The 26740-nt window shown below is 39.8% G+C and overlaps 4 protein-coding genes across 23 annotated transcripts; 1 reads left to right on the top strand and 3 right to left on the bottom strand.

Annotated features, from left to right (window-relative positions):
- Window positions 1–68: 68 nt before the first annotated feature.
- Window positions 69–11175, top strand: LOC135619868 (biogenesis of lysosome-related organelles complex 1 subunit 2-like). 19 transcript variants are annotated; one of them, XM_065122305.1, is made up of 6 exons: window positions 69–258; window positions 2566–2799; window positions 5296–5428; window positions 5874–9093; window positions 10194–10313; window positions 10941–11175. In XM_065122305.1, the coding sequence occupies exons 1-3, from the start codon at window positions 121–123 to the stop codon at window positions 5326–5328; spliced, it is 405 nt and encodes a 134-aa protein (XP_064978377.1). In that variant the 5' UTR covers window positions 69–120; the 3' UTR covers window positions 5329–5428; window positions 5874–9093; window positions 10194–10313; window positions 10941–11175. The 19 variants fall into 19 exon arrangements, with proteins under 19 accessions (XP_064978377.1, XP_064978378.1, XP_064978374.1 ...); XM_065122306.1 differs by having other exon boundaries at window positions 6645–9093; XM_065122302.1 differs by lacking the exon at window positions 5296–5428 and having other exon boundaries at window positions 6645–6766; window positions 6847–9093.
- LOC135620426 (proline-rich receptor-like protein kinase PERK2) lies at window positions 7025–8473 on the bottom strand. Its single transcript, XM_065123352.1, has 2 exons — window positions 7439–8473; window positions 7025–7144 (listed from the first exon to the last, which is right to left on the bottom strand). The coding sequence occupies exons 1-2, from the start codon at window positions 8471–8473 to the stop codon at window positions 7025–7027; spliced, it is 1155 nt and encodes a 384-aa protein (XP_064979424.1).
- Window positions 11176–11495: 320 nt separating the features above from the next.
- Window positions 11496–13050, bottom strand: LOC135619867 (fasciclin-like arabinogalactan protein 2). Its single transcript, XM_065122289.1, has one exon. The coding sequence runs from the start codon at window positions 12855–12857 to the stop codon at window positions 11634–11636; it is 1224 nt and encodes a 407-aa protein (XP_064978361.1). The 5' UTR covers window positions 12858–13050; the 3' UTR covers window positions 11496–11633.
- Window positions 13051–16776: 3726 nt separating this feature from the next.
- Window positions 16777–26179, bottom strand: LOC135619870 (serine/threonine-protein phosphatase 2A 65 kDa regulatory subunit A beta isoform-like). 2 transcript variants are annotated; one of them, XM_065122309.1, is made up of 13 exons: window positions 26025–26179; window positions 23699–24109; window positions 22441–22687; window positions 21954–22066; window positions 21719–21798; window positions 21339–21480; window positions 21146–21226; window positions 19960–20064; window positions 18732–18914; window positions 18470–18562; window positions 17407–17546; window positions 17264–17330; window positions 16777–17159 (listed from the first exon to the last, which is right to left on the bottom strand). In XM_065122309.1, the coding sequence occupies exons 2-13, from the start codon at window positions 24089–24091 to the stop codon at window positions 17040–17042; spliced, it is 1764 nt and encodes a 587-aa protein (XP_064978381.1). In that variant the 5' UTR covers window positions 24092–24109; window positions 26025–26179; the 3' UTR covers window positions 16777–17039. The 2 variants fall into 2 exon arrangements, 1 of the variants encoding a protein (XP_064978381.1); XR_010489514.1 differs by lacking the exons at window positions 16777–17159; window positions 17264–17330 and having other exon boundaries at window positions 17422–17546; window positions 18403–18562; window positions 26025–26163.
- Between the last annotated feature and the right edge of the window lie 561 nt (window positions 26180–26740).

Consider the following 26740-nt stretch of genomic DNA (forward strand, 5'->3'; position numbering starts at 1 on the left):
GATCCGGACCGGCTATCCTGAACCGACCCGGAAAGAACACCGGTTATTGGGTCTAGTTTGGCGTCCCCCGAACCGGACGACGCATAGGGATTTCTGGAGTCGATCGAAGGGAGGGCGGTGATGGCGGAGGCGGAGAAGAAGAGGGAGGCGGTGATGGCGGAGGAGGAGAAGAGGAGGGAGGCGGGGAGACACGAGCTTGCGGAATCCTTGGCCGATCTCTTCACCAGTATATCCGCCATGATCAAAGGCGAACTCGAGGTCCACCATTGAATCTTCTCTTCGATTCGTTTCCGTGATTTCATATGTTGTTATCTTGTGACAAGTAGTTACCTAATTTTATTGAAAATTGTGGATTGTTGTCATTTATTTCTATCAAAATTGCTTCGTTCGGACTCGTCTTCAGGATTTAGAGGTTCTTCTGCAGAGTCATTTTGGGAATTCGGTTTATTGTGACAGAAGGGTATATTTTGTGTTGCTTGTCCTATTGGTATGAACTCGCATCGACTATGAAAGAGTTCAAACAAAAATCTCTTCAGATCAAACTATGTACAGTTTTTTAATTGCTTGCAGACCAAAACTGTTGATCCTCAAATCATGCTCTCACCTTAATTTGTTTCTTTTTATTACCTTTATGATGATTACTCTTTATCAAGATTATTAACTTCCATCATTATAGTTCAGTTATCTGTTCTCGTCAGTCATGCTTTAACATTGTTCCTCTTCTCTCCGTGTCTGAAAGAAATTCTTGTGAGTGAAGACATTTGGTTGTCACACCATTCCTGAATTGGCACCTAGTTGACATGTTTAGTTAACTTCCACAAAGAGTAAAATAAACTTATCATTATTTTGGACAACCATACAATAGTGGTGTACTTATTCTGCATCTTGTGGCAAAAGGCCTAGCCCATTCGGTCTGAATGTAGTTCATATGAAATAACCTTATGTTAACAATAAGCGCTATTGTCTCCGTTGAGATATCTGAGTTTGTTAGTGCATTGTTGCATTAGTGATAGGTCTCAAGTTTGAATCTACGTGTAAGCGTCATGTATGCCATTTGATGTAATGGAATATACAAAACAAAAGAAGCACTATTAGAGCCAACAATAGCATACTTTTTAGAAATTACAGAAGAGAGGTAGGCTGCATTAATGCAAGATGGAGGTAACACCTCTCGAGAGTAACATCATAGATTGCATACGAGATATTGGCATTCAACACAATAGTGCCAACTGTCTCTGTTTAGCAGGAAATAACCCTCAATAGGGTAAGCGATGTGAAGGATTAATTCGGACATAAACTAGTTGGGATTTGAAAGACCTATGGGCTCCTCCTTTTTCTTTAGCTATGTGTTCGAACATAATTTTTCTTGTAGCGCTTTCTACTCTTCTCTTTTTATGATTAGGTATGTTATTCATATCATTTGTGAATGCAGAAGATCAATGACGACGACGCCTGAGTTGCCAGTATTGGCACTTAATGATGTGTATGATGGCAGAGTAGCATCAAATGCTATCACATTCATGATTAATTAATTGCTATATTTTTACAAGGGAAAGCCCCATTCTATCTACAATAATGTTGAACCGACCAAGAGGGCCTTGCTCATGCATTGGCTACAGTTATGATTATTGAACTGATGACACTGGGGAAACCAAGCATTTCTGAGTATTTTCCCTTCTGTTTACAATATCTGATTTGGACTTGAATCTTAAATTGTATTAAATGGATCTTAATTTCTAAATTTAGTAGGAAAATTTTGAAGAATGTCCTGATATTAAGCATTTTGGTACTGGAAACACAGGTTCCTTTTCTAGCTATATTCCATTGTAAATTTAGGAAGCACCTCTAAGATGTTTGCATGTGTGTGATGCAAAAGAACTATCCAGTAGATTGTTAAAAAAAAATGTTATTATTATCTTCTATTACAGTTTGCCTAAATGCAATTCTCGTGTCAATCTATATATCAACAACAACAACAACAAGAAGCTGCAGTGTCCCCTATGTGTTCATTCAGTTAATGGAGCAACATTTTTTCACTCATATACTCCTAGTGGAATATGTTCTAAAAAATGAGTCAACACGCTAGGCATTATAATTGTTTACTTTTCCTTTATCCACCAAACAGGGAAAGAAATTTATGTTCATGATTCATGATAAATTATGATAGAGGGTAAAATGAGGAAGAATCCTTTATGTTATTGATATATGCTCAAGATATCTACTGTAAGAAGAGGTGGAATAATTATTATAGTGGTATGAGGAGAGGTAGAGGGACATGAAAAAAGATTTTAATAGAAACTAGACTCTTAACTGATGTTGTTGTTGATTCATGATGAATTTGTTAGCACTTTACGACCTTGTTGTTGATTCATGACGAATTTGTTTTGTAAATGATCCATATGTTTCCTGCCTAAAAAATGTGTGTATGCTAGATGATGCAAGCATGATCCCATTTCATCTTTTTCTGCCTGTGAACTTTTATTATAAATAAATTTCTATCCATCTGATACTTCTGTGGGAACAACCACAATTTTCTCATTATAATGAAGATTTTTTCCATTTCAGGGAACAAATAATCAACTATTGCTTCTGGAAAAAATGAACCAGAGAGTAGCTGAGGAATACAATGGATATGGAGATGTCGCAGCTGGCCTGAGAGTCTTTGTTGAGCAACTATGTGAGAAAAATCATGGATTTGAAGAGTATGTCCAGCAAATTGAGAAGATAGACCAGCAACTTACTGAATTTGAAGCTGTTGTATCAATGCTTGATAAATATGTTTCTTTACTTGAAAAGAAGGTACAATCTACACATCATAATATTCCTACTTAAACTTTGATTTGCAAGTTTAAGTAATCATATTTTTCCTTTCTGAATCAGTCATTAAAATTGATGCTTGTTTGGAGCCTTTGGGCTGTCTCTTGTTTACCAGTGGTAATACTAATGACAAAGAACGTTTTCTTTTTGCTGTAACATATTGTGTTTTAGATGGTTGACAAAGTGTATCACACTAATTATATATAACCTTTTTGACCTTTAATCAGAGAAGGGAAGGTTTGTGAACTTATGGTGATGTGAACCAGAAATTTAGTTTTTCATTCTCAGCTAGCAAGTCTTCAAGCAGTCTATTGAGAAAGCACATAAGAACATTAGAATGGAGTGGATCTTTTTTTCGTTGGAGCTACTGTAATAATATGATACTGTTGTGAAATTCTGCATCAATCGAAATAGAAAATATTTTTCGTATCAATAATAATTATAAAAATATTTTTAATCATAAGTAGCTAATAAAAGTTCAGTTTATTGTCTTTTTCTTCGCTATTGCTACTTGAATTATCCTACTTATTTTTGAGCATCGAAGGATCAAAATTAAGTAGACACGGTTTAAATTAAACTTAATCTTATGAATAAAGAGTTTAATTTTTTTATGAATAAAATAGATATCATCTAAAAAGTTAAAAAGACTTGTTAATTTTTATCTTTCTTTTATGAATATAATATTATATTCTTATTTTCTATAATTTGACCAGAAAATATAGATCAGAGTGATTGAGTGGTAAACGAATGCTAACGAAAAAGTATTTGGATAAAAGGTAATGTGTATATAAGTAGTATCTTAGCTGGAAAACGTTGTTATATTGATATACTTCCTATACCAAATACATCACATAGTTACCTCATCAGCCTCCTCGTCGATATGTAACTCTTCCGTGTATCATAGCATACATCCTTGTCGATATATAGCAACCCGAAGAGGAGAGGACTCCAACTAATATGGAATGTAGCTACTACTTCGCTAAATTACTTATCGATGGAGGAGGAAGGCGATTAAATGGAGTCGGCCTCAAGATCTAACGGGGACGAAGACGAGCCTGGGAGATCTCTGGGATCATCTCAAAGAGGTTTGCTTGAGACAAAAATAGTCTATTCACGGCTCAAATCTATTCTGCTAAACAGTTCTAAAGAGGGAAGATGGGGGAAGGAGAGGGCGGCGGACTAAACTGCAGCTGCTAACGGATGAAACTACAGCAGCAGACGACGTTGTCGACGGCGACAAACGGAGCTGTAACATCGGACGGAACGAACGACGGCGGTGGGCGGAGCGAACGAAGGCGACGACGTAGGGTTTCATTTTCACCTCTGCTTTCTTTCAGTGGGTCGGGTTGGGGCTGTCAGGTCACAGCGTTAGTTGGTTCCATTGAACCAACTTATCAAGTCCAATCGAACGCTCGAGGCGCCGAACGCCTGGGTTCAGGCGAGCGCCGGAGCAGCACTTCAAGGGGTTGCGCGAGGCGCTCAGGCCTCACCTCACCTTGCCCGACATAATTGGCAAAGGTTGACGAAGCATGTGATTTCAGAGACTTGAGCTTCACAATTCCAACAAAAGGTGTGAAAGAGAATAATCCATCAGCATTTCAATCAGAGAGAGGAGAAACTTTTTACTGCCTGACGATTTAGCCTTTAGTGTCTTTCCTACCAATAGCATCTCCAGGTGATTGTGCAGGTGTATGTAAGTTTTAGAGACAGAGGTGATTGTGCACAATAAATTACCTGTGATCTCTGACATAGATGGCATTGATGGAAGTAGACCTTGTTCCCCCCTTGGTTTGAAGAAGTAACTGTAACATAAGCCGAGACGTAGAATCGGGATATGTCTGAACAAGTGACTGAGAATCAGAGACATACACATGAGTAATTGTAAATTGTATGTCTGGATAAGTTTAGAGTTTAAATGCTAGTCTTAGATACAGCTATGGATTGACCCAGTGGCCGGAGCTATTGGTACTTTGAATGCCACCTTCAGTTCTGCATGAAAATTACTTGGCAAGGGCCTCAGGCATTCCGACTGTAAACAGGTTGATAAACGTTGAAAGGCCTATGGATCCTTTGATCATTTTGTCGCTTTTGTTCTCTGTTGTTGTAGGGTGATGATTTGGGTGATTGAAGTTAGCGTCATCTTTTTCTGATTTATTTTCTGATTTTTTTAAAATGTGATTGCCAATTTACATGTTAAGTTAGCGTCATCTTTTCTTATTGACCTATGTAAGTGCATACAAGACGAATGTCCAGTTGTTGTCTGGGAACCCCTCACAATTTCCTGCCAAGGTGCATAGGTCATGTAAATTTGCATTTAGTTATTTTGGATCTTCAAGTTAATACTCCCCAGATCATATCTGGCTTGACTTTTTGAGAAAGCTATAGTCAATTTTGGTTGTTGTCAAGGCCTTCTTCGTGGGTAGATTATATCTTGTTCCTAAATGTGGAATTAGCTCCTTATGTGTTACCTGCAAACAGGTTTCTGACCATAATTTCACAAGTAGTAGCTAGTATGGGATTAGATCAGTATGAAGCTAGCATTTCTGTGCAAATTAGCCTCAGTAGACGTGCAATCAGAAGACCTACCGGTACTAACATGCTGAACACAAAGGTATGTTTTAATCTACTTGTTCTTTGTCATTTGTCTAGAAACTGAATTAGAGAACACGATCACGAAATATGCTGAACGTGCATATATGTGACTCTCTTCTAATTTTCCATGGTATTCAATGCTACTGGGCAAATGCACCACAGATTTACGTGTTCTATATGTAAATTATTTTTCATATTTTTAATGGATTATAATTGTTGACTTTGGATGAATAATATCATACAGAATAATTGGCTTGTGTTAGATGAATAATTGGCTTATGTTCATTAAATAATTAACTTCATTTATTATTTTGAATGGAAATGGTTTTACTATTTTACACCAAGACTCCTCGTGATAACAAATTGGGTTTAGAGCACTCCTAAGTCCGCTTAAATGTCTGGGACCTCACTTTTTTTCCATCCACCATTGATCACCGTGATGAAAGATCCTATCTGGCAATCAGGTGGCAGAAAATTGCTTAGTCAGCTTCAAGGTAGCACAGGAGATGACATGTCTGACAAGTTATCCAAGAAAATTGGAAGGATACCTCTTGTGTGTTGATTCTTTTGCACGATGACTCCTTGCAAGTTACTCCTGAAGAACTCCTGGTTCATTGGAATTTCCTCTGACCTCTTTGTGTTCATCCACCATGATCGTAGACTCATGTAAGATCAGTTAATTGCATCATAATGTTTATGGCCTGAAAACCTATAACTGATTGACGTGATATATTTTAGTTTCTCACTATAATTTGTTAATCAATATTTAGTATCATACTGCAAGTATTATTATTGATAGATATAACAAGACAATAATTACAGTCATGTATTTTACTGCATTGTTAGCTTCCTGGAGAATTATCTGAGATATCATTGTTACTTGTGCTCTTGGTGTTGTTACCTCTCATTTAGAGACACGGAGATAACAAGATGAAACCTAAGCTTTTCTTGTTCAACCCCACCCGTTTCTCCTGGACATTGTTGCTTTCCCTAAATTTAGTTGAGATGTGTTAGGTTTCTGGCCTAATTAGTTTCATATTGGACCTACCATGTTAGGTTTTGTGTAAAAGGTCGAAAGGTAAGTGATGAAAGTAGGATTCGAGCCTAGAACTTTTGCGATATATTGTTGAAGTCTTGCACTTTCTATTATGTCAAATGTTGCTAAAAGAAACATGCTTGGGTGTACAAGAAAGAATCTATGCTTGTTTAATCACTAGTTCCTCATCTCATTGTAGGATTACATTGTCCAGTCACCTGTGCTGAGAGAGCAAAACTGGGGAGTCTGAACAAGCTGGAAAGAGGTGAAAGGTCGATACCAGCTATGCCGGTGATGCTCTAAGAGCCTCTTTGTTCTTTGGTATTTGCATATTCCTTAAAGAGTTTTATAATGACATGTCTGAGTTCTTGTAGCCTTTCACCATGAATCTTTTGTCGTAGGTGGAAGTCTGTGGGTGTGAATTGCACTCATCAAGACACGGCAACGGTTTTCATTTTTTTCTTCGTGATATGTTTGCCGAAGCTGTAAATTAGCCAATTGTGGTAGAACTCGATGTCATGGAATGGAGTGAAATGCTAGCTGGCCAAGATAGAGGGATAAGTAAGAGGGGTAATGTCTTCACAATCTTCCAGTAATTTTCCAGTATGTTGTTAACCTCAGTCCGTACTGTGTTATAACAGCAAAACTAGTGTGTTTCAGGATCACCATCTCCACTCCATCGTGTCCGTCTGACCAATCCTGCAAATGTACACAATATATTCAGCTCAAATGTCTCTTAAAATTACCAAATAAAAGAGCGTCTATATGTACTACACTAAATTATAGTGGAATAAATATGACATGTGCAGCATAAAGTAATAAAAGTATTTATTGTAGCTTAACTTGTTTTCCGGTGGAAGGATTGTCTCACTTTGCTGAGGGTGAGAGGGTTCCCGATCCCTTTCGGGCATCTTCTCGTCATCCTTCTTCCCATGGCTACCTTCTCCCTGCTGCAGACCAACCCGATGACTGTGACGGTCGGCATGCCTGTACCCAGCGCCGTGCCGATCCCTTTCGGGCATCTTCTCGCCTTCCCCCGTCGCTCTCCTCCCTACGTCTCTCCCGCGGCGTTTCGTCCCTCTCCACTTCCCGGCTCCTGCTCTGCCCCGTTTCTGTATCACGCTGTGTCTCCCGATCTGTTTCCGGCTTCGCCCTACCCTTCTTCTCGTTGCTCGCTTCTCCCTGCTGCACAGAATCTTCCCCTTTGCTCGGCTGCTCTTCAACTCCCCACCGCGCCCCAATTCCAGGATTTGGCCACATCTCAGCCGCTCCAGCAGACGTCGTTTCCGACCCGAGGAAAGCCGGGTTCACAGTAGGAAGCATCGATACAAAGAAACCCGGGTTCACAGTAAGAGGAGCAGCCGAAACCGGGGGGCATGGAGCAGCCGGGTTCACAGTAGGAGGGGAAAGAGGAGCCGCAGACGAAACTGAGGGCCATTGAAGCATCGATCCAAAGAATGCCGGGTTCACAGTAGGAGAAAGAGGAGCAGCCCAAACTGGGGGACATGTAGTAGCCGGGTTCACAATAGGAGAAAGAAGAGGAGCAGCCGAGAATGGGGGACATTGAAGCATCGATCCAAAGAAAGACGGGTTCACAGGAGGAGGAAGAGCCACAACTGGGGAACATGGAAGCATCGACCCAAAGGAAGCCTGGTTCATAGAAGGAGGAGGAGGAAGAGGAGCCGCAAGTGGGGGAGATGGAGGAGGAGCCGTAACTAGGAGACCTGGAAGCATCGAAGCCAGGTTCACAGGAGGAGGGGGAGTTCCAAAGAAAACCAGGTTCACAGGAGCCGCCGCAGGTGGAGGAGGAGCCGCGGCGGGACGAGGAGGAGGAGGAGGAGGACGAGGAGGAGCCGCCGCAACTCGGGGACAGGGAAGCATCGACCCATCTCCTCCTCCGCTCCCTCGTGGTTGTGCCGGCATTGCCAACGTCCGGGGAACTATAGGCGGCGGCGCCCACTCAACGACGCACGGTCGGTCGTTAAAAACGTGCCCGTTCATGCCATCCCTGCAGGCAGCCGCGGCCATGGGGTCGTAGAAATCGACGATGCACATGCCATTCGATTTCCCGTTGTCCCACACATCGAATTTTATTTCCTTCACACGCCCATACTTGCAGAGCTCCGCCTCTATTTCGGCATCGGTGGTCCACCAATGGAGTTCGCCGACTAACAGAGACGTATCGCCGGGTTGTTCGCCGCCTTCATCAAGAAGCCCTCCGGTTTCTTCACTACCTCCGGCGCTACCAGCACCTCGGCTTGGGGAACCCAAACGCTCATTTCCCTGAGGCGGCGTCGGCGGCACCGTGGAGGGGTCGGTCCGCCTCACATTTCCGTCCCGGATACCCACGGCTTCTTCGCTCCGGTTGAAGTCCTCGCCGATGTTGAGGTCGCCGTAATGTTCGTCGTACTCCACCGAACGGGACTGGTCGTGCGGAGACGTAAGGGATGGCGGTGGCGTGGAGGGGTCGACCCGCCTCTCATTGCCGTCGCGGGGACGTACGGCTTCTTCGCTCCGCTGGAAGTCATCGCCATGCGGTTGGTCGTCACCGTTGGCGGTACTTTCCCTCCGGTGCATTGTGGCTTATTCCGGGGGACGAGTATTTCCGGCAAAGATTCTCAAGAAAGAAGGCGGCAGAGTCTTGAACGGTAAGTTGTCTTTTCTCTCTTTTTATTTTGTGGTTTGGTACATATATATAGTCCCTAACTATTTATAAGATGCCCTTAATCCTCTTCTTATAATGATTATGACTTTAATCCTCTTGGTTTAATTATCATTAAGCCAATAGCGCCTAAGATTAGGATTTAGGACCAAGATTAGAAGTTAAACTATAAAAACAAGAATGGTAATTATTTTCTCTCTGCAAGTTGAGTATCACTAGATGGGTTAATCTCGAGTCTATAGAGAATAAATTCTTAATTACTGTAGCTGCACTGATTTTTAATTATGTTTATTTTAGCTCTCAAAGTGATAATCTTTGCAATTTTTAATGTCAAATGTAATTTGACCACTCGACATGCTTAATGCTGTAATGTAATCTTGGACTTTTTCTGTGCACGAAAACCTAATATATGATTGTGGAAAGATCATTTTAATGGATGGTAGGAGTATCTTTTGGATTGTTTTTAGAGTTAGTATTGTTAGGAGGATAAGAAATTTAAGTTGTATAAAAATAGTTAAAATATCTTGTAAATTGTATAAAAATTAGCATATCAGAATATGCTATAATGTCTCGAGTAGCTTTCCATTTTGATAGGGAAGGATGCGAAAGAACACTAATAAGTGAGAGAAAAAAAAAGTAAGAAATTTTTTGACATATTTATATGTATATATATATATATATATATATATATATATATATATATATATATATATATATATATATATGAGAGAATGTACAATAGTATGATCTCATATAATGAAAACTTTAATTTTTTTAATGGAAAATAACACTTAAAAGTGATATTATGTTTTTTATTAATCTTTAATTTTTTTAAAAAATATTTTTTTAAAAAATATTTTATATTTAAATATTTAAATATTTTATAAATATCACATATATATCTTTAAGTATAGGGTGGAAAGATGTGATAAAACATTTGAGTTCTTCTACATTTTTTTCTCTAGTGGATGATTATGTGAAAGTATATTAAAAAAAAGAAGCTTGAATTGGGGTTTATTTTAAAAAATTTATGTTTTGAGTTTTATTCTTTCTTAATGGGATACTGTTAAAGTCACTATGCTGTAGGTGCTCTAACGAGACGAGACGGGACTCGACCACTTCAACTATGCATAGATCAAGCATCATCGAGCGAAAGCTTTCGGATTACTATCGTTGGACAGTAAGAAAAAGGAAGTCTTGCTCAAGGTAAGATCACTCTAATATCATGATAGATTTTTAAAACGTGATGAGAAAGACTAATTAAGTTTAACATGAACCTTTTGTCATTTTCTTATCTTCGAAAACAACAATCTTTGCCCATAATTATCTCTCGATTCCAATAACCACAACATGATGCAAGAATGCTAATATTAATACCAACTAGACTACACCTAACAAAGATGAAAAGCGTAGAGAGAGAGTCTCGTATTCACAAAAGCTAAGCCACCAGCAATATGACAACAAGAGGAGATAAAAGGCTACGGAACAAATCAGAAAAAGATACCACCATTTAATAGAAAAAGAATCATAAATGTTGTGTTAATACTGTCATATTTAGTTTCACGTTAAAAGTTCAAAAACTGTAGGAAAAAAGAAATGTCATATTTTTTAAGTCGCTGTCATTTTGGTGCCTTCACAATATTTATTTACCCAAATTGCCCTCTTTTTACATAAACCCATTAGTACTTTAGTCAACTAATAATTATAATAATATCTACAAAGAGAGGAGTCTGTTTAACTTTTGTTCCGCGGCGGAGAAACCGCCAACACAACAGCTGTCTGTCTTCTGCGTACCATCTCATCTTCTATTATTTGTCTGTCTTGTTGGCACAGTGGACGCCACCAAACGCAGCAGAACCGACCGTCCGAGACTGAGTGCGGTCGTCGAAAGAAGGGAGGGAATTCTTTGAGAAAAGATAGGAGCTGCGTCGGTGGAGAATAATGTGCAATCACCGGCAGCGACGCAAACTCATCTCTTCGTCATGTCCGATTGGATAGTGACTTCCATTTGTATTCTCGTTAGGCTACGGAAATGTTACCATGGGAGTTGTGTGAGGTTCGACGAGCACACCACGTGCCCTTCTCATCGCTTTGTCATGTGTCTCTCACAGCACAGCTCAGCTACAGCTGGCATCGAGCATCCACTCAATTTTTTTACTTTTGCGTTGGGGGGGGGGGGGGATATAATTAAAGTGCATTTCTCCTTTATTATTAATATAAGATGGAAGACAAGAAGAATATAAACCATGTGATGTGGTCTCAAAAATTAGATTGTGCTGCAGTCTAAGAGACTAGTGAAATCATCACTCAAAGCACACATCTTACAGCGTATATTTACCCACCAAAGAGAAAGAGAAAGAGAGAGAGAGAGAGAGACTCCGTGGAATATGTGATCGAATATACATCTCACTCCTTAATTATTACCCTCTCACGAATCATCAAATTACAACAGAAACGGAAGAAATGCAAAACAACTGTAACGGACTGAAAGAGAGAGAGAGAGAGAGAGAGAGAGAGCTTCGTTCACTAGACGACGACTATGACCGCCGCCGCCAGAGAAGCTGCGGCTGTGACGAGCCACCGTCCTGCAGAGCCGGCCCTGAAGGCGGCGTTGTCAGCCGCCGCCTGATCCGCGGGGGCTTCCTCGGGACCGGCAGGGGCGGGCGGCGACGCGTGCTTGGCCCCGTGCTTGGCCTTCTTGGATCCGGCGGGGGCCGGGGAGGGGGCGTCGACGACCTCAGCGAGCTTGAACAGCTCCCGGGGCTGGAGCACCTTGTCGATGGCGTAGACGGCGTCGGGGTCCTGATCGATGAGAGTAGAGGTGATGGTGGCAGTGACGATGCGGGTCTTCAGCGTGATGTCCGTGCCGTCGGTCTGCACGGTGTAGTTGAAGTTCTTGTTGGAGCCGTCGGTGGCGAGGGTGTTGACGACGCCGTTGTTGGCCTTGAGGAGCTGCGGGGAGTAGTACACCGGCATGCCGTGGTAGAGAAGGAGGGAGGCCTTGCCGTCGGCGGTGAGGTTCTTGTACTTGGGAGCGAACGCCTTGACGGCAGCGTCGTCGGGGCAGAAGACGGTGAGCCCGCTGTCGAGGTTGTCCTGGAAGATCTGGAGGACGTCCGGGCGGGCGAGCAGCAGGTCGGCGAAGGCCTTGCAGCCCTTCTTAGCCATGAGCGCGGTGAGGTTGACAGGGGCGGGGGCCGCCACGGGGGCCTCCGCCTCGGGGGAGCTAAGGATGGTGCTCACCTGCAGCACGGAAATGTTGTAGGGCATCTCCTTCACGGCCTTGACGAAGGAGACCGGAGGTGCGCCACCGGAGTCCTCGGCGGCAAAGGTGACCTTGCCGGCGCGGTGGTCGGTAATGTTGATGTAGCCGGTGGTTCCGGGGGCGTGGCCGGAGGACTGGAAGACGGAGGAGGCCAGGGTGGAGCCGCCAGTGAGCTGGTGGAGCTTCTTGGCGCCGTAATAGTCAGTGAGGATGTGGAGGGCGAGGACGTTGCGGAGTGTGAGGACGGAGAGGTGCTTGGCGAGGAGGACGGCCATGCCAGAGTTGTCGACCGCAAGCACGGTGATGGTGAGGCGGCGGTTGATCTCGGACGCCAGGTGGGTGACGGTAAGGTAGTGGTTGAAAGTGGAGAACTCAGGGTTCGCCGCCAGAATCTTGGTTATGTTGTAGCCTTGCGCCACCGGGGCGCTGGCGGCCGCCAACAACAGGAGAAGCGAAGCGGCGAGAAGAGGAAAAACTCGCCGCATTGCGAATGCTAGTTAGTGGCGGAACAGTGAGGAGGGGGGAGAGAGAGCGATGAGGAAGGAAGGAGTAGGGCGATAAAGGTCTAAAGTAGCGGTGGAGATAGCCACGGTGGGGGTATAAATGCCTTCGGCATTGCATTTATCTACAAGCAATGCCACGATGTGGGCAGTGTCAGAAGCGTGGTTAAAGGAAAAGCGGAGGGGTACAAGTACAAGGGCGAATGAAACGGGCGCCAGGCTGTCATGAACTGTCGCTGGCAGTCTCGCCACGTTTGCGGTGCAGGCAGAGGTGAAGGAAAAGGAGTTGCCGCTGCGTCCACCGACGACGCTTCTCGTGGCGAGACGGGGAGGCGCCGTATTATTCGTTCGTCCGTTTCTGTTCCGTGACGGTGGCGGACACCGCAGAGCCGTTCATTGTCGCTGATTGGAGTGGGTGTTCGGTCAGCCGTCCCCATAACCCCGCGTCTGATCTATTCTTCCATTTCGCCTCCCTCCTGTTTTCTTATATCTATTTGACAGCGTAATTCTAACTTGCTATGTGATATATATATATATATATATATATATATATATATATATATATATATATATATATATATATATATATATATATATATATATATATATATATTGATGAGGGCAATAATGATGATGGGACGCGGGTTAACGTCAGATGCGCTCGGATGACGCCTCGCGCCTCGGTTGACCTAACAGTGCCGGGCCAAAACAAACTGGAACGCCGACCGAGGCACATTAACATCTTGCACGAGCAAGGTCCTTCACGCCACGCCAACATCGGTGTCAGATGTTACCAAGAGTACAATCCTACTCCCTATAAACGAGCACATCAGGCAACGGTAACCTTCCCTATAAAAACCCTCGCGCTCAGAAAGAGGGGGGGAGAAAAACAAAGATAAAAACCCCCTGTGACTATCAACTGACTTGATCGTCGGAGGGGTCGGGTCAAACCTCCCGACCCGACCTGTGTGCAAGGACGAAGACGGAGCGTCTCCCATCGCGTGCCCAGGCGAGGAGTTCCCTTCCAGAGGAAACGACTGTCCTGTCACGATCGAACCATCGCAGTCGGCCACCTCAATAATCTCAAGGGTCGATCAGGAAGATCCGAACCCAACACGCGACACCAACATATATAATCCCCACATGTCAGTATTTATGTCGGCATGAGTCAATATATTACAATGATATTCCAACAGAGATCAACGTTCCTTGTTGATTGCCATCATCATTATCATCATCATCACCATCAACCACATCTCTCGGGCCACGGATTTCTTCCGGTGCTGTTGTCTTGTCCCCCTCGATTCGATCCTGATAGACTTCATCTCCATCGTCATTGTCATGATCTCCGCTTCTTCTTGTGGCGTCCAACTCTATTACACCTAACCACTTGTGTTTCATGTTGCATGCCAACAAGATGCAATGGTGAGGGTATGGTATGAGAGAATTAGAAATTAGACATGCACTTGACTGCGGCTGCAGTCCAGTGAGGATGAGATGGAGGTATTATTGGTCGATGACAGATTTCCTCCATGTAGAAAAGGTCAAGGTGCAAAGAAGTGAGGTTGGTGACTGCATGTCCATCGATGGCTGTGGCTGTCCTTTATTTGCTAGTGAGAAGCAATGGTATGACAAGGCGGAGGAAACATGACTAATTGGCAGCTCCCTAACAAGTGGCCTTACCAACCCTAATAAATGCAGGGGTGGAAGGTTGTAGCATCATATATTTTTCACTTGATCTATCATACGAGAAGAGTATTCATATAATATATTAAAGATTTAGGTGTGTGTGTAATGATGCATACACTTTATCTTGCATCATATAATAATGCATCCGCATCCACTTGTGGATTAGTAGGTGTGCACATTTATCTTTTCCGATTGATCAATCAGTGGGATGATGATTAAAATATCAGAATTTTCTTTAGTATAGGTTTGTTTTTATATGAACGTTAGGAAGAACAAATGGAGGAGATTCTCACGTTTGTAGTTGACACTTCACCTTCCTTCCAAACAATCTAAATAAGTTGTATATTAACAAGGTTTTGTTCGATATGCTTGATTGAGATAAATCATTTTAAAACCTAATATTACAATTTAATTTGTTACATATATAATATTTTTTTTTCCTTTTAACCTGAATGTTACACGATGTAGTGGTTAGCTCATTCTTTATCGTCCCTCGGAAGTCCTTGCCCTACTTTTATTCCATTGAGCGATAGAAAATAATAGCATAGACGATTGAAATAATGATTTTTTGGTCTCAAATTTATGAAGATAATTTTATTATTAATCATGTAGTAATCGAAGAGGGCCTTTCATATTGGGATAATAATAATTATTTTGAGTTCATTTAAGAAAGTTACGATGATTTCATTATGATAGGTCAAATCACTCCCGTGCAATCTAATGTCTATTCATCCGAAACAACTTAAGAAGGATTAAAAAAAGCAACCCACATTCTATCCAAGTCTATTTGTGATGTGCACTCAGGTATCAGACGATAATTTTAACTTAGTTGCGATCATACTAGTACTACATATGAGTCTATTATCCATTTTGATACATTATTTCTTCCTCCCTCTTTTTTTATCCAATAATAAAGATCATGGTGCATTATGATTTACTAAAATAAGGTATGTCAGAATGAACCAGATCGGAATTGATCTAAGTCATGGATCCATTGATCATTGAATTATTGCTTGCGTATTGAACATATATTTTATATGTAATCCGATATGATGAATAGAGACAATTATAGAAGTATATATATATATTTTTTGAAAATATCAATTAATTTAGTTGGTAAAAACTTAAATAATATATTGTAAAGTCCTGAGTTCAAACGTCGCATTCGTCATATCACATGTGAAACGACATCGGATGCCTTTCCACGGCTTAACATTCTGTCATCTTTGAGTTTAGAATTCAGAGACATTTTTTCTTATTAAATAAAAATGAATTTATCGATTGCAATTAAAATTATCCTTTTTCGTTAGATGCGAGGAAAGACTAAATTCATAAAGAAAAGGAAATCTAAGTGAAAACAGGCTGGCAATCATTTTTCTAACATGCTCTCTGATGAATGCTTTTATGACTTTGAACTGAACGATGTGGACAGTGATATCTTCTAACATGTTTCTTTAAATATATGCATGCCGTGGGTGATTCCACGTTGTGTGCCCTCTTTCCAAGATAAAAAGAACAGAAGCCACGAAGTTTGTGCTGCACTTGTATTCTTCTTCTTCTTCTTCTTCTTCTTCTTAATTCATGTGTTACGTAGTAGACAGAGTAACTTCTTCTGGCAATACTTCCTCTGAAGCAAAACGTCAAACACCGGACAGGGATGGCGTACCAAAGCCTCAAGAGGAGTTGAGTGTGAAAGATTTGGTTTGCTACACTCATCTCACACCCAAAAGGTCTTCCGAGTCCTTTTTAATGACTGACTTTGATGATGTTCGACTATTTTTGTCATAAGAAAATGTATACTGACTGAGGTCTAAGAAACAAAGCAGGTTGCTCTACTCGCAGCAATAGATGGTCGGTCTTTCGGGACTCGAGAAGGTCTCCAAAGACTGCATGCATCACCAACAACCATGCCTGCCCGCTGCGATTCCAAACAGCTTCTGCAATTCTTGTACCACCCAAACATGATCGATCCCACAGATACTCACCAACTTAGAACTGCAACACCAGACATGATCCTATGGAGACACCCACCGACGACTACCAAAAAACACATACCAAATATGTATGACTTTTGTGGATTAGTGTGATCCCCATGAAGGCCTGAAAGGAGGTGACAGCCCCCACGAGGGTTAAAATTTGACGTACGTATAGCAATCATAATCATTTTTATTTAGGATGCTGCACTATAGTTAGTATATAAGCATAAAACAAGGCATCAAAATTTTCAATCATAGACTGGTTTGCTTATTCGTTTTCAACAGAAACAAGAAACTAACAAGAAGCTTGCTTGAAGAAAAATAAAAAACAAAACACAAAATCTCCATCTATAACAAGTAAAGCAGAGACTGGTAAAAATAATAGTAGTAATTTTCCTATGGTCACAATTGAGAACTAAGGGAACCTAGACAGAGAATAAGTTGCCAGGTAATGATGTGGATATAAAAGATCCAGGTGTATCAGGAGGCATCAAATGCAATCCTAGCCTGATACCATAACCTGGTCGCACGCCTGTAGTGCTTGGCCTGCGAAGTATCTGACATCCACATCTGGATCCTCACTGAGCTCGACCAGACACGGACGAATTGTTGCCTCCACCCCCTGCAGGAGGATTTTGAGCACAACTCAAATAAATCACGACAGCAGCAGAACAGTGAAGATTGACTTTTAAGATAATAGAACCACATGAATCTACTACTACTCACAGATTGGCCAACGATGGGTACAAGTGACTGCAAAACCTTTGCGACATTGAACTTGATGTTGGGCACCCTGTCAATTGGAATTTCCCAACAGATTCTTAGATGGTTGTACATGATAAATGAACCGAATGCAATTGCCAATTTACCTGTCCTTCGATAAAGAAATTACTACGGGCAATAGCTTTTGGCATGTGATGTCGGCACCCATGACAGGGGCCAGCAGAGAAATCGCTTGTAGAATGGTCATACGATACAAGTAATGTGGATTATTGATCTTCTCCAGCACCTGCAAAGCAAACAATCATGCTTTTCAAATCACAGATTTACAGTGCTTCAGAACCTGATGAACCTCTGTCTCCTCCACAAAAATTATAAGAAAATTTCAATTTCATAAATTACAAATGCTGAAAGCCTCTGAACTTTGCATTAGCGGCCAACATAGACCAATTACTTTGCATTAGTCGGTGACATGCCTCAGACAAGATCACAATGTTTATGTTGGACAAAGATCAAGTATCATAACACTCGGAGACAATGATAAGCTAGTGCTGTAACATTCTAGTAATGAAGCATGGTCTAATGTAGCTTTGTAGAGATATAGGTTCCACAAAGACCAATTAATTATAGAAATGAGAAGATACTCGAAACTTCAAATCAGTTTAAAGCATCTTTTCAGTGGTTCAATAATAAATACAATGCCATTCTTGCCAAGGGACAAGGAAAGAGAACTTATGCCTCCAGTCATTGTTCAGTCTTTTTTTTTCATTCAATATGCTGTGTATGACTTGTTTAGAAAGATCTTAAAATTAGTTGTCTTTTGCAAAGTGGAGCATCACCAGCAAGCAACTCTTTTTGTATAAATTCTCAAATATGCCTGACAAGGCCATTGATTTTTACCTTTGCAAAATTATAATGGAATGATGCATTGGTGGAATGCATAAGCAAGGGGGATGATTGTAGATGCACAAAACCTTGATTACATCAAGATCAAGGAGTAATTATATCATATAACAGAAGCTTTTAATTTTCCAACATTTTCGGCTGCTGTAATATATCAGCCAATTACCAGAAGCAATTCATATGCCCAGTGCCACATAAGCACATTGCCATACAATACTGGTTTGATGAAATAAGTAACAAACCATGCCAAACTGCACAGTAGGCTGGCACATGCAGTCCTCGTATATAAACTGACTTTCAAAAGCAAACCTGTGGAATTATGTGCTGCATTGCCCATTCTGGGCCAAACTCTTCTGCAAGGCGTTTCAAGTTGTTAGCAGCTGCTTCTCTTATGGAGAAGACCTGCAGCATGATTAAAGTTCATGTAAACCAATTCATAAATAATACCTTTCTAGTCAGATCTACCTTGCAGATAGTATAGAATGATAAAGAATCATTGCACTATGAAGAAAGAGTTTGCAATAAGATAGATTACGTCTCAATGTAAGTTAATAAAATAAAACTTGCATACCTTATCTTCCAACCATTGCATGCAAAGAGAACCAAGTTTATCATCAAAAAATCCAACACCTAATTGACTTGCCAGCAAAGGGATATATTCAATTATGGCGAGCCGAACTCGCCAATGTCTATCCTCTGCAAGCTCAACAATGGCAGGTAACAGAGATTGCGACAGCAAATCAATTCCAATAACCTGCAAACCAATTTGACCACAATTTCTAGGACAATCCCAAAAATGAAATAGTATCTGGTGATATTACACAGCTTAAATTTGGCCAACGCCACTCATTATATAAATTATGTGCCATAGCTTCAATAGGGACTAGAAATCATGTCATTTGTCAGTTGCACCAATGTATAAAGGAGTAACCACATCAATATATCAATATAAGTAAGAAATCAACTTTTTTTTATGTTTAAGCAATAGAATTTTTTTTCTCCTTATAGTAATAAACAAGAACCTCAAAAAATCGATTAAGTAAAATTACATGGTCACAAGTGTCTTTATCCTTTAACAACTATTGATCAGCTTTAGTGGTTGTGAGTCCAAAAATGATGTTTTAAAAGGGTACCAACATGCTCCATGGTGACCTGTGCTACCGGTACTGACATGGACTTTAGAATCAACATGCTTATTGGCAATCCTTGACTCTTTTATCATAGTAAATGGTTATTTGTTCAAAAAATAAGCAACTCCATTTGAACACATCGTTCATTCTAAAATTGATGTTGTCAGATATGGATCTGTATTTGGTTGATGCTGAATTTTAGTGACCCTGGCCTTTCATCAATGAACAGAAATTTGCACGCAAAAAGAAATTGGTATGAGAAAGGATGCCCTGGTTCATATCAGATCTGACCTCTCTTGTTTATCAGTTAAGTTGGGAAAAATCAATATTATTACAAGCACCTAACAATGCATGTAGGCCTGTGAAGAGTAGCTAAAAGCACAATTGTGCATTTGTTTTTGTCTTGCTGCACATCGACATCAAAAGAAAAACACAAAAAGGCAACTAAAGTAAAATCGAAAAGCAAAGGCTATGCAAGTTCTTTACCCCAATACCATAAAAGAGATTTGTGGTATATATTAACAAAAATATCTCAGAAGAATGCAGTGTTGTACTATGTACAGTAAACAAATAGGTTGACATAAAAAAACCAAGGCATATAAAACTGTGTGAAAAATAAACAATGGCAGGAGGATGTACTTGCAAACAGATTACCACGGAAAAGTTTACCTGATTTACTTGATCTAGTTTGCTGATTATATTGAGCCGGACATCTGGAAACTCATCTTTTAAAAGGGAAAGAAAAATTGGAAGAAGTTGTTCAATAGTTGCATCCTACAGAGAAAATAAAGCGCTGGTAAGCTTGCCAATAAGCCACAATAAGGGTGATAATGAACCTCATCCTGTACTATCAGACACATAATACAACACCAGATGTCAGACATGGTACCCTAATAATAGATAGATACATATATTTGAACTAGCTGAGATGCTTGGAACATTTACATATATATGTCGACACACAAAACCTTATTATTCACTTGTGAAACATAGGAACTCAAGCATAATGCAATGCTTGAAGACTTGAAGTATCATACACAGAAAGTAATTAAAAGGAAGCTACTTAAAGGACTGATATTTGGAAATTTAAGAGCTACAAAATAAATGGTGTACAGGTGTAGAAATAATCAAATATTTGGGTCATCCTTACACTCCATGACCAGCATATATATGAATAATACTAACACCAGGAAAAACAACAAAAGAACTAATATAATGTAAAACCAACAGACGATGTATAACTTCTAACTTCATGACTTTCCATGACCATCCAATAAATAAGGTCATCAACCTAGTAAACAGAGCATCAGCAAAACTTGTAGAAAAATCAAAACACTTAAAAAACAAATAAATGCAGGAAATAATCTAATATGGTAACAGAATATATATATTTTTTAATATGCAAACACAGGTGACAAGTAAATCGACCGTAACTTGTGAAGTAAGCGTATTTCTAATGGTTGTGATCATTTATGGTACAAACAAATCATGCTTTCTAAGGCATACATTTGCATTGCCCTCATACACTATAGCAACAGGACAGCAAAAATGATATTCGCAACACCAAATCACTATTTAAGACAGAATAATTTAGCACAATCTATAGCAAAGTAAGAAAAAAAATTGTAAAATGCAAAAATAAAGTCAGAAAACTATATTATTGTGTGGAAAAAATTATAGCTGGTGGAAAACCACATGGAAAATCAAGCTCCAGAGAACAATTTCCAAGGTTTGTAACTGCTATGGAGTAACTCACTATCATGATCTACTAACTTGCAAAACATATGAAATTAAAAGATCCTGCTTATGGTTGTTTGTTAAAGAACAAGCCATAAAGGTCGCATTGTTGCCATACCTTTCCTAAGATCGGTGCCATCCCCATAATTACTGAAGCTAAAGCTGAGCGAACATGCTGTGAAGAATCTGATGACAATTCCTGGGGACATCACATTGTTAAATTAAAGTTCATATCAGGGAAAGAAGTACATAAGACATATAAGAGATTCATTGCAGCAGTCAGTTATAACCAATAGGTAAATAAAGTGCACCTTTACACATGGAATAATATGCTGAATTGCAAGTTCTGGACTTAAAATCTGACAAAATTTTGTCACCTTCCCGGCAGCTGCTATGCGCACTTCAGCCTCATTATCACGAAGAAGCCGAACATATGCTGGTACAAGATCAATCCTTATTTAAGGGGAGGAAAAATTAGTCAGGTAACAAAATATCTCCAATAAGTTCAATGTATGTGAAAAAATTGCAGTTTAGGAAAAACCACAGTTTCAGACTTAAATGCTAGAGATGGGTTTTGACTAGGAAAACTGATCATAATTACTATAACATTATGCTAACCTTGACAGACTAACTTTAAGCAGAAGTCCACATCAAGAAACAGAAAACTAATACATTATAACAAAGGTATCACCTGGTAGCTTCAGGGCCAACAGCCTCACAAAGCTCATATAATTGATTCGCAACCATATAGCGGACACGCCATGATTTATCCTGGTCAAGAAAATTAGGCACATAAATCATATACCAGAATACATAAAAAGAAAAGCATAGATTTTTTTTCTGTACCTCTGTGTATATACTACAATGACAAAATTACAATGATCAGAAGATTTTCTTGTTATAGAAGTAGCATGCAGCTTGCTTACCTGTGAGAAATTGACAATGACTGGAAGGATATGTGCAATGCATTCCTGGGATTCCAGCAATTTTCCAAGTGCTGCACAACCCTCAACAGCCAACAGGCGCACAGAATCTTGATCTGAATCATAAAAGTTCAGTGGGAGTAGCTCTTTAGAAGCAGAATAAAGACTAGGAGAAAAATTATGAAAAAGAAAGAGGGTTAATTTATAAAACTTCATACTGTAGGACAAATCATGAGATTTAGGAATGAATGATAATAATGATATCCAATCATGATTCCCAAATGAAAAAACAATTGTTGTTATGAATGTTTTGTCACTACAAAAAGTATAAAGATGACAAAGCAGCCAACTTACATCATCTAATCATTTCAAGTGCCAATAAAAGTCAACAAAATGCAGGTCCTTCGGTGTAGAAACTAGTGACAGGTAAAAATAGACCTCATGGAAGAATGATAATAGATTATAGAATATATTGGTCGGAAAAGATTACCATCTTGTGTTAGATCCTCAAACATTGACATGATGTCAGTCTTCAAATGGCTTGGTTCAACAGTAGCAGCAAATTTGCCTAAATTTGATGCAGCAGCTCTTCTCACCATAGGCGTGTCGTCTTGGCACAGCTGACCATATATGGACCTTAGTTCAACCTTCAACTGATCTGGTGCACTCGGGTAAGCAATATGAAAGAGACCACACGAGGAAACCCGAGAAGTAAACCACTCACCAGTTGCTAGCCTCTGGAAATAGAAGGCACAGCATCACAACCCAAACAAGATATACAAACATATTAAACTGGTGAAACAAAATTAGGAGTTTCCAAATCTACACAAAGCATAAGTTGGCAGTACCAGGATCTGTCATTAGCATGAGATCCTACAATATGGTGGGCATGTTTATTTAATACCCCTGTTGCTTAGTGACAAAGTGCTTCACATGATCTTAAATATATTCAGCCCAAGATGTTTAAGCACATGCATATGTTATCCACAAGCAAATCTTAAAGTTAGATATCCAATTTACCTTTTTTATCTCTGCATTTTTATCAACTGAAGAGTGCTTTTTAGCATTAAAGTTGCTATAGCTTTTATTTACCATTTAAATATGATACAGCAACAACATAAATCAAATTATCTCTGGATAAAATGAGATTTTATGCCTTGTAGAAAGATTTTATGCTCGTATTTTAACTAGAGATACCACCTTGTGGAGAGCTCCATGATGGGAAAAGATCCATATGGTCAACCCATATAGCTTGGACATTACGGTGTATTATTGTTGTTGTTCTTGTAAACTATGTGAAAAGTAGATAATGGTTGCACAATATAAAGATATTCATTTGTACCGTAGATGATCTCAGTGAGGATCTTAACAGACTTCTCTAAGCAATAAGCTAGTTGCCAATAAATCTGTAAATTCTAGCAAGCACTAAAATGAATTTCCTCGAAAGAGGCACAACTGTAGTATATATCAGTTTTATGAATCTTTTAGTATCAAGTTCTCTGCAACTTCTATGATCCTATAGATCCAAAACAAAAAACAGAAGGAATGAAAATCCTTGCTAGACATTTGATGAAGAAAGAGCTTTCCTTGCTTGACAACATCTCATGAATGCTGAAAATATGCCAACAGAAGAATATGGTACCACACTTAGAAAAATAGTTGACATCAAAGGCGATATTGGGAGCAGGCACTTATCAAATATAGGAAGAAAATCAGTAGTCTCACAAAAGTTAATTAAATTATCTTACCTTTACCAAAGGGGCAAACCAACCCACCAAATCGCTTTCCTTCATTTGCGCTCCAATACGACAAAGTGACTCAACAGCCTTGTCTCTAACACAAGTTTCCTCTACAGTACACAATGTCTCTAGTGGAGGAAGCAAAACATGAGCATAGCCCACACCACCAACATATGGAATGAACACACCCAACTCTTCTGCCATTGCGAGAAGAACTTCATCATCATCATCATTGTTTTCACTAAGAAATGGAATTAATTCTTTTCTGGTCCTCTCCTCGCCAAGTGCCCGTGCAATAGTAGAAAGTTTCCGGATAGAGTTTAGCCGTAGTTGAATATCTTCATTCTTTAATTCATCTATCAGCACAGCTATTGGGTACAGCGGCTCATCAGTTGCAGCCATCAGAATAAACTAAATTCCCTGTAACTCCCAAAAACCAGAAAAGAAAAACGTAATTATAAGGATATATTACTAAGAGAAATAGAGTAAAATGTGGGCACAAATAGGCTGAATATTACTGAGAACAACATCTGCATGCGTACAGTGAGCATTTAAGTTGGCTCCCTGAATTAAAAACTGGTATAACCAATGTATCATTTGCTAAATGTTTCTCCTGAAGTCCATACTCTAGTATTTATCCTATTATGATGTTTAAATTAGTAAGAGTCACACTGTGCAAGGAAATGAACCCATATTAACCCCTTTGTCAGACCAACTCATCAGATAGATTGAATTCAAAACATCACCACAATAAAGAAAAACACCTAGCTGACACCGCAAATTTAAACGATCAACCAACATCTGTCAAAAATTACAATGCAGCACTTTGTCTAGTGAATTAGATTGTCACATTCTAATCCGCTGACCTCTTTTTATGTTATACAGCAACATCCACTGTGACGAATTTTTACCTAAAACCATTAATAGCCAGTGGAAAAAAAATCTTAACCTGTTGCCTACTGCCTAATGTCACTTCTCCTTTATAACAAACTTCACTTTCCCCGCTCCTAGTCTCCTAAGAACCAATTCATAAAATTATTAGCAAGTGTTTATTTGAGAAATTAACTGGAATTACTATACAATTTGTCATCTCCTTTCTTGTTCTGGACAAGTGGCTTGGTTCACCTAATACACCGTTTTATTTTCCTTTACAAACAATATGCAATGAAAGAAGCAAGATAAGTATTTCACAAAAGTGATGTAATCACAGGGTTGATTTATCAGAGAAATGTGTGACTGATCCTTTACCCAGATGCATGCATTTATCTGGTCTAGCATTAACTTGTTGGTGCTCCGATGATCTTTTTGGACCACCAGAGCACCATATGGCAGATATAACACAATTTTCCATCAAGATCTATGTTTCATATGTAGAATATATAGGTGGCCCATATTATCGACATGCATAATTCTCTTATATTACCTCAACCAACAAAGCATCAGCTGAAAATTTTTCAATTTATACTGCATAGGCCTAGTTTGACACTTGGTCCCTTGCTTAGCATTCAATTGAGTATAAAACTTATCAGGTCTGACATACCAAGTTTACCAGGTCTGACTAATGAAAAACCCATATAATGCAGCGATACATCTTGAAAAATCTAAAATCAGAATACATTTAAAAGACACCATCTTGGCCAACTAACTTGGTCGGTGAATTAGACCTCTTTTAAAAGGATCAATGACAGAAGACCTACCTCTGGCTGCAGGTTCCATTATATATACTCACGATTGTGTTTCCCCTCTATAGTTGCATCTATCAGGATCCAATTTTATCAGTCTTATCACATTCCAGAAAAAGCTTATACTATAGTGATCTTAGCATCATTTAATCGAGATCCAAAAAGAGGAAACAAATATTAAAGCAAACTTTGACTAGAATAAGCTGATTCCCTATTTTGCCATCCCCGGCCCACCTAAACAAAAATGCCGCCTCCCTTCCTCTTTTATGGCCCGTTTTGCAATTATAATCACCCACATCTTCTCGAATCAAATCACAAGATGACAATCCATGTTGAGTACTCAGCATTGAGGTATTCACCGACACTATGTAGCGATGACATTAATCCAAGTACATGGACATTTATAGTCTAGTTCATAGAAACCAGCACGATTCAAGAGGCGAAACCTTCCTAATCAAGAATTCCTAGTTTCGTTACCCAATTGGTTAGCGGGCATAAACAATCTAAAGACAAATAACTGGATCGAAAGCACTGTATCGAAGAAGCCACTCCCAACATTGCCTGGAAAAACAGCCCGCAAAAAATCTAGAGAATGGATCTTTGAGATTTGGAAAGACGAAGGGAGATCGAGAGATCCAACCGAGGGGTCGTACCGAAAAGAGGAAGAACAAGAAAGATCGATTGCCCTCTCGCGTTTGGAGGCGGCGATTTGGATTGGCTTCGGCGAAGGACGCGGACGAGTCGGCAGTGCCCTCTGTGATTCGTTACGGTGAAGGAAAAGTATACGCAGGTAACAGAGACTGGCGTGGCGAGGAGGGACAGAGAGCACACACAGTGAGGCCCTAAAGGACCGGGCCGTGGCCCATTTATGTCCTGCCCGCTTATGGAGTGAAATGAAATGAACTTGAAATGCAAAAGTAGCCATGAACAGAGATTACAAGTGTTCTCAACCACACTCAAAAGGACTTGCTCGTTTTATTATTCTTCATATTTTCTTGAATTCTTCCTTTTTCTTTCATAGTCATTTGCACTCCTTTTATTATTTTCATAAAAGAATACTTCAAAAATGAGCTTACATTAAATTTTTTTATAAAAAATAAATGATGAAGATATCTTTTTTTGATCTATGAAAATGGCTAGCACGTTATAAAAATATATCGGATGAAGTTATGTAATTATTTTTTAAGTAAGCGACGAAAGTGAGAGTCGAGCTTAAGATCTTACGATAAACTATTAAGATATCTATACTAATCAAGCTAATCAGTAGCTTAAAAAATATGATTTACACTAATAAATTAATTTTTAGTTGTAAAATATGTTAGATAAGATTTTAAATAAGCGACTATCAATCGCATCAATATTTAATATA

This window comes from Musa acuminata, chromosome BXJ2-8 (assembly GCF_036884655.1).
Source record: "Musa acuminata AAA Group cultivar baxijiao chromosome BXJ2-8, Cavendish_Baxijiao_AAA, whole genome shotgun sequence".
NCBI lineage: Eukaryota > Viridiplantae > Streptophyta > Magnoliopsida > Zingiberales > Musaceae > Musa > Musa acuminata.